The following is a 21,189-nucleotide window of genomic DNA, read 5'->3' on the forward strand; positions in this document are numbered from 1 at the left end:
TCTGTGCTGGGAACAGGCAAGCGATAAATAGACTCTTCATGCTGACACTGAATTTCTTTTCACATCAGGAGAAAAAAATTTTCCTTATTTTCTCCATAATTACGCTACAACTCCCCACACTCTGGAGGCATTTCTCCCACACTCTTGCCTAAAGTATGAACCATTGCATTCCGAAGACAAGGAATCCAAAGATGCTTGATTTGAAAGTGAAAAGGTAAAGGTATTCATGCACTAGAGTCCTGTGGGATCACAGAAACAACCCTTCAAATTCACTCAACACCTTGGTATCTGGCCTACTCACAATACAGCCAGTTCTAAGAAGGTTAAGTCAAGATAGTCTCCTAACAGCGACTCAAGCCAACTTTGAAACACATTTTTCCAAGACCCAGATTGGGGTTGGGATGAGGTCAGAGCCCAGGAGGGGGCCCTTGCTCCTCACCCCCTTTTCTCCCTCTCTGCCCCATCCCTGGGCTCCCTGCAGATGGAGCTTATAAGGGCTTTAAATTACACACAGTGTGAGCGAGTCGCTACTACCCCTGGTATTCAGCCCAATCGTCAGGACAGATTTAACAAGATGAAGTAAGAGAGAAACCGCAGGTTCCTGTTCCAAGAATGCCGGCTTGAGCCACACCATCCCATCTCTGCTCTCTGCCCGAGGTTTATAGCAAGCTCCTCCTGAAATGGACTCCCGTCCTCTGGAAAGTGCCCCGTGGGAAAGGACCCAGCCAAGCATCTCTCCGCAAGGGGCAAAGCCAACTTAAGTGCTTCCGTTTTCTACTTGGCTTCTTCAAATACTACTGGCCCCATCCACTTCAAAAAATGTAAGAATTTAATTTTCCTCTCCCAGCTTCCCACACAGAAGATTATATTTAGGAAGCTAAATCTACAGTTGCTGAGCAGACTTTTTATTTATTCCTTGAATCTCAGTGTTATCTTTATATGGGGGGGAGGATGGAGGTATCTGGTTTAAATTTATGTTATATTTTAATGTCCCCCAATTAACAGGCACAATTTGTTAGAGCTAAATGGAAAAAAATATCATCAGGACTATTTGCAATATTTGAAAGCTCTGTTGTCTTAGGATTTAAAACACTTTTGAAAATATTTTAAGAATTGTTGGATGGCTACTGGGGTTCCCCCCCCCCAAAAAAAAAAAAAAAGGTAAGGCACCGTAGTAAAGCTCCAAGGTATCTGTGTATATTTCCCGTGTGGTCACAGCAGCCAACGAATGATAAGATACTTTTCAACATACGTATGAGAGAGAAAATGCAGACATTTTCAGTGTTTTCTATGGGTTTATGTCCTAATTACATTTCCAGATGGATGTTCAAGACAGTGTAGCAGAATCCCAGAATGCTAAGACTTCCCCATTTTCTATCATTTTCCTTTCCAAGACATCAAGCAATACACTGATGTAAGACCTAAAAGAAATTTCTGGAGAGACTGCTCAGATAACAAGATATTACAGCACACAACTGAAGCTAGGAAATTGTTTATTTGTGGAGGTGACATCAGTTTCTGGACTTACTAGACTCTGTCTGAGAAAAGGCAAGTTCAATGTGTACCACAGAGACACCTGTCACTGTCTTCTCAGATTAGATGGGAGGACTTTAGGAAGGACTGAAGCTATTGCTCAATTTGGCTTAAAAAAAAAAAAGTCATATTGTTTTCAAAGTACCTTAGCTTAATGAAAAGAAGAGAGGGTCAGAACCCCTATCCCTAACTCAAATACCCAAAGAGATGCTTCTCTTGTCATTTTACACATACAAAGATAAATTACTAGCTCTTAAATACTTCATTCAAAAAACTATTTCACTAGAGAAGGAAAGTAACATTAAATGAGCAATTATTTTGCCAAGCACTGTGCTGGATCTACTCATGATCACATTTAATTCCCACAATAACGATGTGAGATCAATACTGTTGTCTCCACTTTGCAGTTCAGAAAAGTGAGGTCTAGAGAAAGTAAACAAATGCCCCAAATCGCAAAACTGGTGGATCTGGAGCTGAGATCCAAATTCAGGCCAATCTTATGCCAGTGCCCACGCTCCAGTCATTGTAATTCCCGTGAGGAACTTTGTTACAATTTACTATTACCATATTCTCTACCTGATTATAAAAACATATTCTTCACTGCAATGCAATTAAAACCAGATTACAGTTTAGCTTTGGAACATCTATAGGTCAAACGACGATCTCCAAAACATAGCAACATGGTTAAATTTTAAGACAAACATGGTGCCGACTCAGACCATTCTTTGGAACAGAGAGGGAGGTTGGGCATGACCTCCTTTTCCAATAGAAGGAAACTGAGCCTAACGAAAAATAGTGATTTTTCAATCATTCTTAGAAGTGGACATAGAACTCAGCTCCCCTCTTTGGAGTGTGTTTGCCAAACCAGCTCTACACAACTCCTGCCTCTAATAGGCAGGGAGAATTTAGAAACCAAGTTCCAGGAAAGGAATCTGCATAAAATAGAATCAACCTACCCATTGCCCCCGGGCTGAGGACTGTGGCCCACAAACGAACGTTATAAAGAGATGCTCCTTTTAACACCTACCTTACCCCAAAGTCTCTTGCCCAACCTTTTGCATTAATAGAGACATCAAGAGAAATGTTTGTCACGGCTATTCTTGCACAGGGCTTTTTTGAGCTTCTGTGAAAATAGAAGCACCACGAATTACATGCTGCAACATGTCCACATTCTTGGCAAAGCAACAGAAAAATCTAGGGGGTCAAGTTGGTGAGAGAGTATCCACTGAAGAGCTACTTTGTAGCTGCATTTTATAAACAACACGAGAATGCGTAATGAATATCAGAAAGTCAGAACCGGTTTTACAAGGCTGTGCTATCGCCCCATTATGGCAACCTCACAAACCAGAAACTAAAAAAAAACAAAAAACAAAAAACCTCTACCTATCGAAGTAATTTAAGCAGTCCCTAGGTTTCCCGAAAGCTGTAAGGGAAAGACAGCGACCGAGATGTGGAGTCCAAGATCGAGGCGGAAATAGCAAATGTACTCAGACCACAATTTGACCTCAGGTTTCTCATCCCTGAAGTGGAGACGTAATAGTTAGCTTACACAGTTATGGCGAGGCTCGAATGAGATTATTTGCAGGGAAGCGTCACTTGCCTAGCAATACTCAGTGTGCACAGTGGGATTTAAATCCGAGGCTATGCAGAGAGTAGGGCGGGCAATAATCACCTGGCATCATTTGTTTTTCATTTGGCACGTTTTTAAGGGTCCTGTAGAGTTAATCAAGAGTCAGTTTATCCTCGAGCAAATAGTGACAACCACAAGGCACCTCGCGTGCCTTTGTAACCTAACTTTTATTCTTCCTTAGAGGATTATGATGGTGGGTAAAATTCCAAGAGCCATTACTATGTGATGAAAGCACATGACACTGACTGTGAAGATGGCCTGCTCCCCAGAATGGATTGCTCCTTTCCTACATAAAGCATTTTCATTGCTTTCAATACAGAGACTTCCTGCTGCAGAATGGCTTAAATGTATACGCTTATGCTAAGCACGGAAAGAAGAATCTGCTTTTAGATGTCATTTTCTGTGTTAGCTTTCCCCTCTCACCACATTGTTTTTGAGCCCTTCATGCCCTGGAGGACAGAATAAAGGTAGCAGCCTGCAGCCCCAGACAGAGGCGACCCTAACCAAATGGTTAGGACATGGACAACTGGTAAATGTTTATAACAAACTTGATCATATCCTTCACCCTACAACAGGCACTCACTTAAGTGATTTAAGGTGTGAAGCTGGGAATGTTCCCTCCATTCATGAAGATGTAAAGAGATACCATATTTTAAGGGTAGAGGATGGGGGGGTTCAAAACCCATGAGCCAGAAAGCAGCCTCTCAATGGCTTATCTCACTAAGGATCAATGAAGATGAAATAGTCTCATTGGATTAAAGTAATTAAATAGACCTAATTTCTAATATATATGGCAAATGGAATTAAAACCATAAAATCCAAATGCATCTTGCGATGCTCTAATTGAAAAATTGCCTAGAGAATTGTAAAGAAAGATCTGTGAATCAGGGAAGACCATTAATGTTCCCAAAGGCAAAAAAAAAAAAAAAAAAAAAAAATTGTCAATACCAAAAAAGTAGAATTAATGATCCATCGTTTGACAGAGGAACCAGAACCTAGATATGTTTTGACTGTTTCATTTCCAAAACATGTATATTCCTTATTTTCCTCTAACTCCCATGATAATAAAACAACTTTGAGGTGACAGTAAAATAAAGGAAAAAAAAAAAACTGGGACTGGCGGGGGAGAGAATCTAGTTTTTCTCTTATAATCCCAATTATACCACCAGCAGCATGTGCATCTTCCCTTCTGTGAGGACAGAATCAAATCGGGACAGTTGTGTGTGTGACGGAGCACACCAGACAGGAATGCAGACGGAGAGCGGACTCATTCCCCATGGTGACAGAAAGCGATACTCAGGGTATGTTAGTTATTGGGCACTGGGGGAGCTGGGCTGGAGACCCTGAGTGGGGGGGCAAGAGAAGGTGGAGATAAGATAGCTGAGAGCTTCAGAGGAAATTTTAGAGGAGAACAGAGCTGTCCTTTGACATCTGTGGTGATCAGCATAACCCTCCCACCTGCTGGCCACCCTTCAGGCATCTCTGCATAACAGATACCAGTCTGTTGAGCGGGCTCTCTGTTGGAGGGTTGTGACAGCACCCAGGACCGTGGCAGAGGTAAGAAGGACTCCTCCTCCAAGAAACCTAGTCACACCTGAGTCATGCTGGGTTGATTTTTTTTTAGACACCACTCCAGTACTGAAACACCAGCTCTTCAGATCTGACCTGGCTACTTCCAGGTTTTTTTAACTCAGTTGTGCCGGGTACTGAGATCAGAACCGGAACCAACCAAAAAGGACATTGTCTTGGTTTGCACAAGGGCTCATGCTTGGTTCTTCCCACCTCTGTTGAGGGCTATTCAGGACCAGGGGTCCCAAATGTGAAAGACTTCGGGATACCAGTCACATCCGCCAATGGGAAAAGCTTCCGGGTGTAAGACAATGGCGGACATCAGACCTAATAGGACGTAGAGGTTATAGACCCCACCTAAAGTTTTTCAAAATCAATACATAGAGAGAGAAAAAAAAAAAAGTAGTGACTAAGTAAATGTCCATGTGCAGGATTCTAGACCCCTATTAGATTTGTCTAAGTGTGACTACAAAGTGAGGTATTCAAGAGCACGTCTGACCCATGGCTAGTACCCAGGACTTTCGGGAAGAAACTCTTCCTAAACCCATCTTTGCCTGGAATCAACATATGTCATCTAAAGAAAATTGAAATGTCATAAGTTAGTTCCTTTAGAATGATTCTGGTGTACTAAAATGGGATCTCTTTGATAGATCATCCGTAAACTACGCACACAAAATAGTTTTCTCATGGGTCAAACCAGACAGTATCGGAACGTTTAAGTTAAAATCATTACATTCTATTGAAAGTTGTCGTCAGAGGACTGGGGAGGAGTTGGGGGTGGAGGAGAGAAAGGAAGATTATTCTGGAGCCTCCTCTCCACCTCCACCCCCGCCCACGACAAGTCACCTCTGCACACTTTATCATTAAATCACTAATTCGAAATGAGCCACCAGTGCATAGAGACATTCCCTGCAAAGGAGGGCAGGGACCAGCCCTGTTCCCAGGCTCCAGAAGTCCTTAAAAGTAGGAGCTTGCTTACGCTGTAAATTTTTGATATTCTCGTGCTATCGCCAGATACCCAGACAGGGACGTTACGTGTGAGTTGCATGACTTTGGAGCTCTAGAAGTGGAAGGCTTGATGACTTGAAAACTCCCCGCTCTGTCTCCACGTCAGTCTTTTCTCAATGAGGCCACTTGTCCATTCACTGTATCTCATGAAGCTAAGGAGGAAAAAGGAAAGACTTTGGATATACCCTTACCTGTAGCTGCTGGTCTAATTCTGGAAAGACCAGAGGGATGGCGTCTTCAGGAGGTGTATCATCTAGAACATGAAAATAAAAGGATTCTTCATTGTAGAGCTCTTTCTCTCTTGGGAGGTGTACTGCTCCCACCATCTTTGGACTTCTACAATTAAATCATCAGTATATACTGCTGCAAGTATTCTTATCGCTCGTTCCCACCGCAGGTGAGGACACAGGGAATGCAGAAGGCAATCTTGTTCATTTCTGGTATAACCAGAAGCCTGGAGAGCATAGCTGGCCTGGCCAAAATTTTGCAAACAAATATCCGAACCCCCAACTGTTCAGTCTGGCAGCTCCACAATTCAGAAGCACTGCTTGTCCTCCATATTCTGAGGGTAGCCAAAACCAGATTTCCTGGTATGCAGGAAAGTGCTTTAACAAGGTGCTAATGAGGTGAGCAGAACAACCTCAATGGGACAGGAGAATGTGTTAGTGAAACATAGAAGTTCTCCTCTGAGTGACTTTAACATGGCAAGCTTTGATGTCCTTACCACAAACCACCACCACCAGCAGTTACCCAGAGCCTCGTTCCAGGTTCCTGCGGGTAACAGGCAGCAACCCAGTCACAGTGGTCCTTCCCTGCACGGCAGGCAGCAGTCCCCACCTGAGGCCCAGTGCACTGCCTTGATGTGGGTGAGCCTGAGCAAAGAGAGCCGTGGCCACTCTGTCCTCAACTGCCTTAAACCGACTGGCAATAGGCAGGTGTTGCTGGATCAAAAGATGTTCTCAGAAGCATCCGAGGAAACCTGAGAGGAGTTTGGCCTAAAATATCCAGATCTCCCCCAAATGTCTTTGAGAACATACTGTGATCCAGCAGCACTGCTAGAGGACAGCCCTTTGTCAGCAGAGCCTCGTGTGCCCAGGCGGACTCTGGCCCTGCCAGGCCATTCATTCCCATCCCCTCCATGTGGACAACACCTACCCTGGGACAGATGACTATGAGAATAAGACAGAAGAGTATAAAAGAATAGTTTAAAAACTGAATCTGTTCTACATCGTAACAAAGAAAGGAAAGTTCATGGCTTTTATGTTCTCACTATCATGACCAAACCTGTTTATAAACATGTGCTGTTCTGTTTGAACAAGAGCACGTGCTATGGGCCATACCCAACGCAGAACCAAGTCCCCTCNTACATCGTAACAAAGAAAGGAAAGTTCATGGCTTTTATGTTCTCACTATCATGACCAAACCTGTTTATAAACATGTGCTGTTCTGTTTGAACAAGAGCACGTGCTATGGGCCATACCCAACGCAGAACCAAGTGTCCTTGCCCTACTCACTGATAGCATAGCCCAGAATAAAATGCAGCACGCAAGGGGCTGCTGGCTTCTAAGCATTACAATTCTTTGAAGGCATCAAAGATAATTACCAGAAAGATAATTCAACCCAGGACAGTACTTGCCTCTGCCAAACGCCTCAAGGGCCACAGCAGTTAGCAGCCTCTGGTGTATTTTAGTCAAGAGTCGGGTAATAATACTCCCGTGTAAAAGTGGCTTAAGGCAATGATAAGGCATCACCAAATTTGAATCCACTTTTTCTGGTGCCTATGCCGGACGATGGATGCCCACGGGTTTACCAACACTGTTCAGCCTCACAGAGCAAGTAGAAATGGGGAACTCTTCCCAAGACCCTTGCTGCCGGCTGGAGGACTGAATCAAGAGGACACAAGGAGATCTAATCGCGAGGCCCTCTGAGTGCTCTCTTCCTACCCAGAATGACAACTTCTGCCAGATACTGTGGCTTTCCAAGTCCCCCTTCGTCTGCAAAAACCTGGACAAAAGGCAGAAATATTCACGTGTTGCTACTGACCCTTTACAGGTAGCCTTCATTATGAAACCTACAGTTGGTAAAACGGATGTGGGTCTAAGGCACATTTCAATTTACTTCAATAAACTATCAATAACCCAGACATCATGATTATGTCAGTTCATTGAGTTCAAGGCCGGAACAACTTGGCACGGGTAAATGGGAACATATTATACACTGACATCCCAACCCTAATAGTCATAGACGAACAGGCACTCGTTAGAAGGAGAAACCACTTCTGTAAAGTACCAGAATAGACAGTGCCTTCCAGAATCCTCAAAGACAGCCAGGAAGGGAGCTCGAGGCTTCCTGGGATTTAAGCCACTTTGCTGCCTGTGAAGTCACACTCCTGCCTGCTTCATTATAAAAAAGAGGAAGCAAGTTATTCAATTGCTTTACTATAGTAAAGTAAACAGCCAATACTGGTATGACCCGGATAATGAAGTACGTTACAGAAATCTACATCATCTATAGTCAAGCCTTATAGGTAAGCATGCTGATAACTTTGAGGACAAAGTTTAGTATTGGATTTCTTGAATTAAAAAAAAAAAAAGTCGAACTCACTGACATAGAAACTTGTAACGGATGTGGTCATGACAAGCAAAATAAAGATAAGACTTTGGTTAAAGAATGATTCATGTTGGATTAATCCAAGTGGGAAATGGCAGCGGAAATAAGAAAACCAAAGACAGATGTAAGGAGACTACCGAGTCTGAAAGCCAGTCCTGCATTTCACTGCCTGATGCCATCTGGTTCCACTGGCATCCCTGCCGGCCAGAAATTTCAGGGCTTGCAAAGCTGCTCTGAGTTGGTGTGCGGTGTGTTTACTTTCAAACAGTGGCTGCCTTCTTTGACTGGTTTTAAAAATAGGCAAGTATTCTAAAAGCAGAATGATGAATCACAGGATTGGGCCCAAAGGAAAGAAGGAAAATGATTCAGGCAGACTAGTAGCACAGCTGTTCCACCAACATTTGGCCAAATCGTTGTAAAACATTTTGACAGTGACATTGGATCAGAGTTCCTGAGAGCCGTTAGGTTTGTTTTGACAATTCAGAAGCACAAAGTGCATTGTACAGTAGCTTTGCAAGGACCCCCTCTGTGGGAAATTTGGCTTTGTTTTTAAAGGAGAGGACTTAGTAGCTATGCTTATCATACGACAAAATCAGAATGCAAGTACATTTTTATTAAGATATATTTATTTGCCAAATAGTCATTGAATGCCTATGATGTGCGAGGCAGGGACTCAGGCTCTTGCTAAATTGCCAAATCACTTTATCATGTTTTTTAATGTATTAATATTTTAAAAAATAATTCATCGGCTTCATTTTTCAAAATGCCCCTGTGGGCTTTAATGGACCAAGCAAAATGTTTGCTAAGGAATTTTTAAAGAACGAAATATAAAGAAAAGAATTTAAAGGGCTTTTTTTTTTTTTTGATAAGCAGATGTTCACTGCCTGTTTTGCCAAACAACATGACTAAGTCAATGGTACTTAAGATAGAACTTTCTTATCGGCATCCCGACCATTATGACATGCCACAGTACATTTCATGATGGGCTCGTCTCAGCATCTACAGAGCAGCTGTTAAGTTGCTTTTGTGGTTATTCTGTTTCAGATTTCCTTACGTTGTCTTCTCTGTGTTTCTCCGTGAATCAGATAAGTGGGACCCACTGAGTCTGTAATCCAAAACTTCACTGTTATTTAGCTATGAGAGCTATGTGGTCAGAGTTTTCAGAGAATGTCGCAGCTGGACGGGGCTGAGCCATCATCTGGTCCAGGACTCAGTGTAGAGCAAAGGACAAGGGCCCCAACAAAGGAAAGGCGTCTCATAAGACTCAGGGGTGTACCCTGCCCTTCTTCACTTTCTGGTCCATGGGCTTCCTGACCTTTGTATTTCATGAGACAGTGAAATATTCCTCAGAACATTGGGAATCATGCCTTAGCGTGTCCAACTTTTTATTCAGCTAGTGAAGATGACTCAAACCACTACCATGTATCGTTAGTATCTCTTTATGACAGAACATTTTAGCCCCCAAATCTTAAGACAAACATAATCATAGAAGAGTTGTCCATTATAATGGATAAATTTAGCTTTAGAGACAAAAGCAAACACACACCAAGAAAACCTCACTGCCATGCCCATTTGAGAACCACTGTTCTAGTCAACGTCTTGACTGGACTTTGGGATCCGTTATCTCCCCCTTCCACTGGGCTCTCCAACCCGGGCATACCTGGGGGCAAATCCTTGGTGGGAAGAGTTTAGGTTTCCACAAAGATAATGACAGAGAAAAGCCACGCTCAGAAGACATTCCCAAGCCCCACCCCACTCCCCAACCAGAAACTCAACAGGCACCCCTGCCCAGAATCCATTCCATCTGACTGCATTTTCTGCTGTCAGAGCTGGCCCCATGGGCATGTGTCCGCGCAGACACACAGAGCCCTTCCCCCAGGTGGGCCCTGCTCCTGGTGTAATGCTCCAGCGAGAGTACTTGAAATTCTTGGACAAGTAGCCCTGGGTTTTTGTACTGTGACTCCACAAATTATGCAGCTGTCCTGCCCACTGGTGTCCTGGAGACCATCGTTTGGGGCACCAAGAGCAGACTGACACTCAGGAGGCAGGTGGGTTTGGGCAATGGTTACAGTGCCAAGGTTCATACAAAAATGTTCCTGAAACTGTGAAACCACTCAAGACACGGTGGGTTAGTCCACATTCTGTAGGGCTCAGTTCAGCCACTTTTTAACGTGGACGATCAACATCATCTCTTTGAGACTTGGTTTCTCCTCTCCTGTCTCAAAAAATTATTAGTGAAGGAATGCATGTGTCAATTCATTCAGCCTAAAGCCTGGTGCCTAGGAAATAATCAGGGATAATAACAAATGCTTAATATAACTGAGCTTACTTTCCATTCCTTTTCAGCATAAACCCAACTAAAGGGTAATGGGGGGCAAGCACTTGCGTGTGGATGTGTGCATATGAGAGTATGTGTATGATGGTGGGGGTTAGAGGTATTATTCCTCATCTAAGTAATACAGACAGTAGGCAGGGTGAGAATCACTGTTTCTGGTTACTTTGTCTCCCCATGACGGTTATGAGAGATTTCCCTGGTGCAGCTACAACCTCAGGTGTCCTGGGTTTTCTCTCTTCATTTAAATCTGAATTTAAGAAGGGTTTCCCTTTTACTTCCCTATCAAAGCAAACACTTTCTATATGAAATATTGCAAAAAAAATTTTTTTAATATATGCATGAAAGGTCTTTGGGTATTTTATTTTAAATCTAAATCAAGATTCATATTTTATTTTTAGAAATAAGTGATCTAAGGCTGCCAACTCACATTACAAATATACCAAAAAAACTTTTTAAAAATATCTGTATACTTTGGTTCTTATTAGAGCATCACATCATTTAGAGACACATCAAAAGCTTTTTAAAACTTTGCTTCCTGCTTGTTAAACACTGGACATGTGAACCTTTAATACACATTGGATTTTCAGGGCCCATCAAATTGAAAGTACAGACATGGATATGGATACAGACAGCGATTCCATATGACACCTCGCAGATTGCCAGTTCTTTATAATTAATAGTAGTCATCATGACACCTCAGCCAGTACCTACAAACAAGATCATACATCGAGGGGCGCCTGGGTGGCTCAGTCAGTTAAGCGTCTGCCTTCAGGTCAGGTCATGATCCCAGGATCCTGGGATCGAGTCCCACATCTGGCTCCTTGCCCAACAGGGAGCCTGCTTCTCCCTCTGCCTGCTGCTGCCCCTGCTTGTGCTCTCTCTCTCTATGACAAATAAATAAATAAAATCTTAAAAAAAGAAAAAAAAAACGATCGTACATGAAACAGACTGAATGACCTTTCTCCACACAGAGAGACCTGATTCAGTTTAAGGACAGGTTTTATGCTTCTCAGAAACATTCCTCTAGCCACTGTTATTATAGCTATGAGTTTCTAAATCTTACCAATGTATTCTTTTGTAAGAATATTTTTACTTATTTAGCTTATAACATATTTGCCCAGAAACATTTGCTCCAAAAAGAGTCAGTTGGAGGTATATTTATTTCTCAGCGTACCACCAAATAAAACTTACTTCTACTTTTCCTCTTTCCTGCTCTATAAAAACATATCAGAACTAACCCATCTCCACCATTTCCCACGACGATTGTGGAAGCTCTTTGCCGTCAGAAACAATCATGCCTCTCTCTCATTACACGGCCCCTACCTTCAAATGGGTCATCAAGCAAAAACAGCCCCAAGGGCCCAGCTTTGAACCCCTTCCTACTACTTCTTAACTGCTTGATTGAGGCAAGTTCCTTAACCTCCCTTAGCCAACGGTCCACATCTGTAAAATGGGTATAATGACATCTTCCTGCAGAGTTGTTGCCAGTCTAAACTGATGAGATGATATAAGTAAAAGCATTTAATCATAAACAATGACTTCCCTTCCAGCCCTTGTGGCCTTAAGCGACAGATATCAACAAGTAAGTCCAGCTGTATCTCAAAGGACCTTCATCTAATATCGGAATAACAAACTCAAAGTGGTTACAGATATTGTATTATTGATTTTATAGTATTTGATGATTACGTTTCTACTATGGTTCTCAACTCGATGCTTTGTAAAAGATGTAAATATAGGAGACCCCTCCCCCACACTCCCACTGGACCTATGAGGGATTTTGACCGCTTGTTGTCCCAGCGTGCTGAGACAGCTTTGGAGGTAGGGTCAGAGTTAGGAAAGGTGACTTGAAAGAGCTCAAAAAGGCTCCCTGAACCCCTATTCTCCCAAAGGCCATCCTCACCCTTCACTGGCTGGCAAAATTCCAGGGGGATCTTTAACCCTTGACTTCCTACCATTTCCTCTGTGGATATGCAAAAAACAAAAACAAAAGCAAAAAAACAAAAAACAGCTTGAGAGATTTTTTTTTAAAGTAATCCTCAATATACATTCATTTAATGCTTAGTGTAGATGAGGTTTTCCAGAATCTTTCCAGAGAACAAGGATTCAGAGCATGGAGTGAAGAGAAGACAGGAACATTAGGGCCCTGAGGAGGGAGAGGGAAATAAGACCCAAAGGTACCAAAGGTAGAAAAGGTTGAAGGAAAGCAATAATGACAAGAGACACTTCACCTGCGTCATGATTTGGCTGAGAACATTTTGTGCACGTGCACCCTCGACACTCACACAAAGTCCAGGGATATTAGATTCAACGTTATTTCAGCTGCTTCCCGTGATTCCCACTGCTACACGAACACCCTGGTATGTGAGGAGAACAGTAATACTTGGAAGAGACATCGACAAAACGGGTCTTGGATTTTTTTTTTAACTAAATGTCATATGATTAATTCATGCCCAGATATGAAAAATTCTAATAGCTTGAAATAATTTTTTAAAAACAAATTTTGAAAGCTACCAGCTTGGGCTGATACTACTAGCATCCTTGACTCCTTCTAAAAGAAAAAGAAAAGAAAAAAAACCCTAAAAACTTAACAACAACAACAAAAAGAACCCCAAAGCCAAGGTCTAAATTCACACTTGAGTGTGGCAGATTTTATAGCTTGACTGAAATAAAGAAAACTCTCAAGTAATGAACATGAAATCCTCATGTCAGTCCAACTCTAAATTCTCTCCAACTGGAGAAGAGCCAGTGATTCGCTAATAACCCAAGAGATGGGATTCATGTTTCTCTTCTGCATATTTTCTATTGGGAAAACTAACCCCACGAATGTCCCAATTTAGAAAGTTAACTCTTTGGAATTCCTAGTTTAGAAGTAAGGTCATCACATCATTAGTTTATTAAAAATAGTCATTGCTGCCTCCAGGAACTGTGGTTAACTCAGTGTTACTTAATCAAGGGTTCTGATGATAGGCTAGAAGAGGTGATTGTCTTTTAAAGGGCTTTCTCTCCCCCCCTAAAAACTTGCTTCCTGTATTTAAGCCCCTGGAGGTCCACGGTCTATTTGGAGTCATGTGGCACATTCTGCTATCAATAAACCATGATCAATTCCCCATCCAGAGCCAGTCTGTCACCGAGTCCTTTCAACCCTCTCTTCATAATGTACTCTGAATTCAGGCATTCCATTCTGTCGTCTGATCCAGGTACTCAGTATTTTGTCTCTGTGCCATTACAAAAAGCCTCTTCCATTCTCTCATCTCTACACATTCCAGGCTATTCTACCAATCGAACATTTACCATTTTCATCCTATCACTCCCTTGTTCAAGAACTTTTGACATTTGTTTGTGATCAAATCCAAACTTTGTTGTTAAACTTTTAAGATTATATTGTTAATGCTAGTCCATTGCTATGTACACAGAGAGTCAAGGTAGAGCTCAAAGCAGAGCTCGTTAAATGATATGCCACTCTTCCACCCTTCAGACCTCTGCTCCAGTTGACAAGAATTTTACTATTTCATGAATATATCATGCTCTTCCTCTTAGGTTTTGCTCAACCTTTCTGTTTGGAAGGAAAAGGAAGAATTGTTAAAAATTGTATAGCCCCCATTTTTGTGCCTGGTACCCAGAGATGACACCTTTCTTACACTGCCTTTCAATACCCAACCCATCTCCAAGAGCAGGTTGCTTATCACATCTCCCAAGAAGCTGTTCCCATCTGCTCTGGGTGACACAGATTTTTTCCCCAACTCTCTTTGCCTTATGAAACCCATAGGAGGGATCGTGCCATACTTCACGTTTGCACATCTCACCCACCTTTGGTACAGTGCTAAAGCATAGACACTAAGTTCAGCTAATTGATAAGAGAAGAGGCAGGGATACCCAAAATCTGTCAATTGCATAACCAGTCTCTAAATAATCTCAGGCCAGTTATACTATAAACTCTCTCTTGACATTAAGTAGATGTGGGAGATGTAGGTGGGACATAAAACTGCTTAAGATGTTTATGTTTTTCTTAATATGCCAGAATCAATTATCATAAGTACAAGGACCAGTCAAGTCCTTAATTTGTGTCAAGCACTATGCTAAATGCTTTACCTGTATAGTCTTATTTAATTCTTACCACCACTGTGTGAATTATCACTATTTACATCTTGTGGGAAACTGAAGTTCAGCAAAATTGAGTGACTTACCCAAGATCACACAAATAGTGATGAAGATGGGTCTAGAAACCACGTCTTGAGGACTCTAAAGCCCTATGTCCGTGACCTCTACACCAAATCATCTCAGAAAAATATGCAAAAAAAAAAAAACACCTAATATAACTAAAGGAATGAGCACTGCGGTAGGCTCGTAAGAAATGAATAAATTCATATTAACAGGCAAAGATGTCTCTTTTCTCATGGACTCTGCTTACCTCTCAACAATAAGTCCATAAATATGGAATTACTTCCCAAAATTCCATCTTAGTTGCCCTGTTTGCTATGGAAATCTAGGATGTTTGCCTTTGTTTTCCCCCTAAATGTGTGGTCTAGAATGCACTGGAATTCAAAAGGCATGCACAGTGTGCGTGATGGCAAGTGTTACTCAGTGTGACACTTCACAGGCTCCTTACTCAAGAATTCAGAGGGAGTGTCTCCAAATATCTGCAAAGCATCTTTCTGCACACTCACAACTTCGTATGCATGCAGAAATACAGATTGTGAGGCCTCCATCTGTCCCTGCTGCCCCAGAATACACAGGAGAAGGGCCTTGGAAAGCGTATTTTTGGTGAGTGCTCTCAGGTCATTATTTTAAGAAAGGTTGAGAAACACAGAAACCCACCCCTGCCTTGGATTCTCTAGTTAGATGCCTTTTTAGAGCTATGAGGACACATAGATCATAGGGAAAAATTTTTTTTAATTTTAGCAGTTTCTTTATAAATCTTCCCAAGCATCTTTTTGTGGAACTAGAGAGTAGGAATTACTTGAAATAAATGACAACCCCTTTTTGAAGCCATTGTATTAAAAAACATGAATTTCAAAAGTGGACATTCTTGGGATATTTGAAAGACTAGAATGAATCAATAAAAATTGACTGATTAAAAAAACATACAAGAGCTCCTAGTCAGGGGCCGATATCATTCCAAGGATGGTGGCAAATTGATGACAAGTTGTATATCTTGTATTTCAAGGAAGATTCTACTTACGCAGTCCAAAGATCAAGAGTCACCTCTCCATGGCTCTTTTTTGTATATAAATTAAATTCTGTTAAAATAAAGATGAGGAGAGTTGCTGGGTGGCTCAGATGGTTAAGCGTCTGTCTTTGGCTCAGGTCATGATCCCAGGGTCCTTGGATGGAACCCCGCATCGGGCTCCCTGCTCAGTGGAGAGTCTGCTTCTCCTTCTGCCCCTCCCCCTTGCTCATGCAGGTTTTCTCTTTCTCTCTCTCTCACAAAAATAAATACAGTCTTAATTAATTAATTAAAGAAAGGAAACAGTACATTTATTTGTCTCATCCAAAATTATAATAATATTGCTTGGAATAAATAAGCTTTATATACTGAAATTGTAAGACGGCTGATCATAACAAGACTTGCTCTGCTCAAGTGGGACATGATCACAGGTAGTAAATTATACTTCTTTCTCCTTATTTTTAGAGGCTTACATGTATCTGTCTTGAAATCTAGCCATTCAAGCGTGAACTATTCCTGAAAATCTTACATTTATGAAATTCAGAAGAACAGGAGGGGCTTTCCTTTTTCTTTTTAGAGTAGCGATATAGAATAATAGAGTTCAGATTCATCAGCCTAGAAACCTGCATTTAAATCATAACTCTGTTACCTACTAACAGCGCAGTCTCTGGACCTCAAGCTCTGTGTCTTCATATTGGCAATATCAATGTCTGCACTGCATTGTTGTTTCTTTTAATATTTACTTACTTATTTAAGTAATCTTTACACCCAACGTGGGGCTCCAACTCATAACCCCAAGATCGAGAGTTGCATGCTCTATCGACTGAGCCGGCCAGGCGCCCCTACATTGCATGATTAAAGATTTGAAATAATACATATGAATGCCTAATACAAAAGAGAAATGCAAATAATGTTAGTTGTCATTTCTTTGTTGGAATAGATTGGTTTGCCTTTTGGGAGGATTTCCCTTCCCCAAGGTGTTTCAAGGCAACCCCTGAGTGGACATACAGGATAACAGCAGGCCATGGGAAGAGAGTTGAAAGACAGATGATGAAGAGGCAAGGCTTCACCTCTTCTTACTCTAGAACAAATCCTCCACTGGGGGCTCCACAGTCCAAGAAAACGGACACAGATGTGCCACCACCATAATCACTTGGTAGAGTAAAGCCGGAACTGGCTGTGTAATGTCAATCTTCACAGAGCCCAGATCCTTGCTTTGCACTATTTTAGGGATAAACTTGCTTCTTCTCAATTATTACTTCTTAAAACATTACCTCTACATGGGCAGAGTAGGAAGAAAAATAGATGACTGACTGATTGATAGATAGGCATGCAGAATTAGCCCTCAAAAGACGCAAGGTTGAAACGGTAATGTTGTTTGAGCATGTGATTACGGATTTTAACAGATGACAGACTGAGAGCCAAGGCTGATGCCAGTGAAAGAGATCCAAGCATTCCCTCCCTCACGTCTGCAACCTCACACCACCTGAGGTCCCCATCATAGGTGGTGTAATTCAATATGTGTGTTAAGAGGTCACTGAAGGGAGTCATGACAAAGGGCTCTAAGTATGGCAGCCTCACCTCAGACCTTACTATTTCAAGAGGGTCTGCCTCACCTGTCCTGTTCATCACTCTGGCTGAACACTGTGCAGCCGGAAGTGTGGGAGCACCAGTGAGAAACCAGCATTTGGAACTCAGGCTCCAGGAAATGCTGCTGGAACCAGGACAGTGATATTTTTACATCACCTAACCAACTGCCAGCACTTTAATAAACGTCTCCTCACACAGTTTCAATGATGACATACATTGGAATCATTAGAAATTGTTATAGCTCCAGGAATTTTATAATAAAAGAAAGTTAAATGAGGAAAGTAAAAAGGAAGGAGAAATGTGCTAAGACAACCAGAGGATGGGAGGTGGGGGGAAGCATCACCAGAGGCATTTCTGGAAGCCACCCTCCAGCAATGCTTGATGAAAAATCATACGCCCCATCATTAGGTCATGCCAGGCATGCATTTTTAAACAGCCTGTGTGGAGCAGGAAAACATGACAGTAAAGCAGTGATGGGCAGGGAGGTGGCCCTCTCCCTGGGTGCAGAGCGTACCTGAGGCATTATCAAGGCTGAAGGCGATGCGTACTGGCTTATCCGCAGGTACCCTGGCTGTGCTGATCATGTGGGCACCTGAGCCTTGGCCTTCCCCTGGGTCTTCCAGCTGCAAGGACAAGAGAGAGTCACTGTCACTTACCCAAGTCATCCCTCAAATACTCAGAGGATCTTGGAAATTGGAGGGAAAGTTAGTAACCATTACTTTCTTATTTTGAAGATACTCCCAGTTCCTAGCTTTCTTTCCCTACATGGAAAGTATTTCACCTGCCCCATTTAAAATTCTTTTTCTGGCTTATAAAAAAAAAAACAAAACTTGTTTTGGAAATATATATCCAGAATAAAATATACAAGATGGAGAAAAATCTCCACCCACTTCCCTTTTTTAGTATCCCTGCACACTGACCAGTCCAACCCTGGCCCTTCAAGGTCTTATATAGTGCTTTATTTTTAAGTGAGGAGGATAAAGATGTCCTAATGGGACATCGGACAACTTCGTATTAAATTAACTTGTCACTCTCAAAAGCCAAAATTGGATGTGAATTATTGATCTGAATTATTGAGTGATAAAGAATAAGCAATAAAGAATGAGTATCAGGGACCACTTCAAGAATACCAAAGACTATTGTAAAATATCCCACAGTTATATTACGAATATCATGTGCATTAAATATCTAATTAACTACTTGCAAATCTATCAAACATTTATCAGGTTGTACTTCTTAACAATGTATGATACAAGCAAAAGACAGAACTTAAAGACATCCTATTGACGTTCTAATGTATCTGTACCATATCATTAATAAACTAAGAGCGAATGAATGGAAAAACATCCTACAGATGAGTTGGGATGGGCAAAAATACATGCATATTTCCTTGTTATAATAGAATTTAGCCCAAATACATTTTAACCAAGATATTTGATAATTTTTGTTCAATGGAACTAAGGAAAAGATACTGTTATAAATACATGATATCTTCATTATTTAAATACATACGTGCAACTTTTCTATTTTTAATCATGCATCCCTAAACTCTCTACTTTCCCTCTCATGTAGACAGTAAACCAAAAGCCCTGAGTGATATTTTTAGGAAAACATCTCTAAAAATGGCAAAATATAAATCATCTCTTTAAGCATCCTCAGCAAGTTTCTGGGAACTGTTTAGAAGGACGTTTTCTCAGAGCAAGGTTTCCGACTCTTTCCCATAACTTCTTTGTATCTAAAAATAGTGTCTAGAACACTGAATTTTGTTTTTACACTTATTTATAGAGCAAACTTGAATGCATACACACACACTCACACACACACACACACGTATATTTAGACATACATACATATGGAATCATCCTACTTGGTACATGAAAAGAGAACAAGCTTATATTAAACACCTAGTATAGCCTTGGAGAAAACCCAGCAGCTGTTTATTCACCCAGTTAGAATCATATTTGGCCCATTCATTTAAAACCACAAATAGCAATGAACCATAAAGCACTCCGAGTCATGTCCTTCTAAGTTAGAAAAAAGTAATAACATGAAACATTCAACTTAAGAAAAGGGTAATATAAAATTGCTGTTACTTGACTCAGGGTTTGTTTTATCTTAGCTCTGACATACATTTCTGTGTAGTCTCCTCTGCTTAGAATCAACCATCTTGTTAGCCACCTGTTCCTAGGGAATAGAACAGACTGTCTCAAATTTAACAAAACAAACAATTTTTTTAAAAACCCCTTAAAGTTGTAGCTAAGAGAAAAATTCTCATTGTTAAGCACTGTCCCATCACCAACCCATTTTATCCTAACATCTAAGGATGAAAAGCGCCCCTCTCTTGGCCTAATCTCCCAACGCTTTCCTGCACCAAGAAGTAAAGTGCAAGAGGTGGAAATTTGCCTCAAGGTTTCCAGCCCGGGGAAATGAAATTGATAAACACAGCTCATTAGAGCCCCTCCCCTCCGCACCACCAAGAACATCTGTCTCAGAAAGGATGACAGCAGCCAAGTGGGGTGGATTTTGAGCTCCACACGGTGTCGGCCAGGAGAGCCCCTAAACCAACTTGCCTTTTCATCACACCGCCTGGGGAAATGGACCACTGATTCCTCCTCTCGGCTGTAACAGAGCTGCCGTTAAGTTGCTGGTGTCCCGAGCGTTTAGTTCGGTTTCACACCTGTCGCCTTACCTCACTTAGTTGAGTGTCTGCACTTGTGTAATCCAGGGCCAGCCACTGCCTTGGCCAGTCGTTGCCTCTGTGGAGTGAAGACCTAGGAGGAGAGCAGGCTGCACCTGCCGCATAGCAGCCAGTGACAGTCTGAGGAGCAATGACAGCTGTCAGGGCAGCTCCCTGCTACCTGCTCTCCCCCAGACCCCCGCGTCCCACGGGCCTCCCTGTTCCGCTTCCCTCCACAACCCCTCTCTCCTTTCCTTGCCTCTCCACCCGCCAGGATGTTGTCATGCTTCTAGAAAAAGCAAGTGCAAAAGAAAACCCTCCTCCTGTCAGAGGCATTGATAAACAGCAAGTCGTGGAGAGTCCAAATGTTTTAATTCATTAGTCCTGGCAAACCTAAAATACAAACAGACTTGCTTCACAAGACAGGAATGTCTTCAGCGTGACCCAATCGGTGTCTGTGTCTATTCCAGCAAACTGGCAAAGATAGCATGACTCCAGTCAGCAAAAATGCCGGCAGCTCCAATCAGCTCAGCAAGACCCGGCCAACTCGGACAGACCGCAGGCTGACTCTCAGTTGATAGCAGCAAGGATCCCGGTTAAGAACGTGAGGTTTGAGATGGAGCCACTGATGGGCTTGATGACTTGATCCCATCTACGAACGCACCCGACTGCAAACCCAGTCAGTGGTGAAAAGGAATGGAGCATTCGACTTGTTCGTCCTCTTTAATGCCAAAAACCTGTAGGTCGGTAGTACTTTGAAAGAGGTGGAGGAAGATGTTGAGCTTAAATAATTAAAGATAAACAAGGATTAAGAGAACGCAAAGACAAGCCATAGATGGGAAGAGGAGTCTTTGCAAACTAAGTAACCAGATAAAGAGCTAGTCTCCTAAATATGAAAAGAACACTTTAAACAGTAGGAAAGCAAACAACCCAATTTCAAAAATGAGCCAAGATCTGAACAGGCACCTCACCAAAGATGTACGATGGCAAATAAACATATAAAAAGCTGCTGAACCCCACAGGTTATTAGAGAATTTTAAATTAAAACAATGAGTGGCCAATACACGCATATG

General features: G+C 41.9%; 1 protein-coding gene across 3 annotated transcripts in view; it reads right to left on the reverse strand.

Annotated features, from left to right (window-relative positions):
* Positions 1 to 20,456, reverse strand: part of MAP3K7CL (MAP3K7 C-terminal like) — a 35,713-nt gene extending 15,257 nt beyond the window's left edge. The window contains exons 1-4 of one of the 3 annotated variants that reach the window (XM_011230933.3): positions 20,129 to 20,456; positions 19,570 to 19,623; positions 17,954 to 18,062; positions 5,932 to 5,993 (exon numbers count right to left, since the gene is read on the reverse strand). In XM_011230933.3, coding sequence (XP_011229235.1) covers positions 5,932 to 5,993; positions 17,954 to 18,062; positions 19,570 to 19,605 — 207 coding nt within the window. In that variant the 5' untranslated portion in view covers positions 19,606 to 19,623; positions 20,129 to 20,456. Of the gene's footprint in view, positions 1 to 5,931; positions 5,994 to 17,953; positions 18,063 to 19,569; positions 19,624 to 20,009 lie in introns of all 3 variants that reach the window. The other 2 variants (XM_011230935.3, XM_034656450.1) reach the window with 2 other exon arrangements.
* Between the last annotated feature and the right edge of the window lie 733 nt (positions 20,457 to 21,189).

This window comes from Ailuropoda melanoleuca, chromosome 1 (genome assembly GCF_002007445.2).
Source record: "Ailuropoda melanoleuca isolate Jingjing chromosome 1, ASM200744v2, whole genome shotgun sequence".
In the NCBI taxonomy this organism is placed as follows: Eukaryota; Metazoa; Chordata; class Mammalia; order Carnivora; family Ursidae; genus Ailuropoda; species Ailuropoda melanoleuca.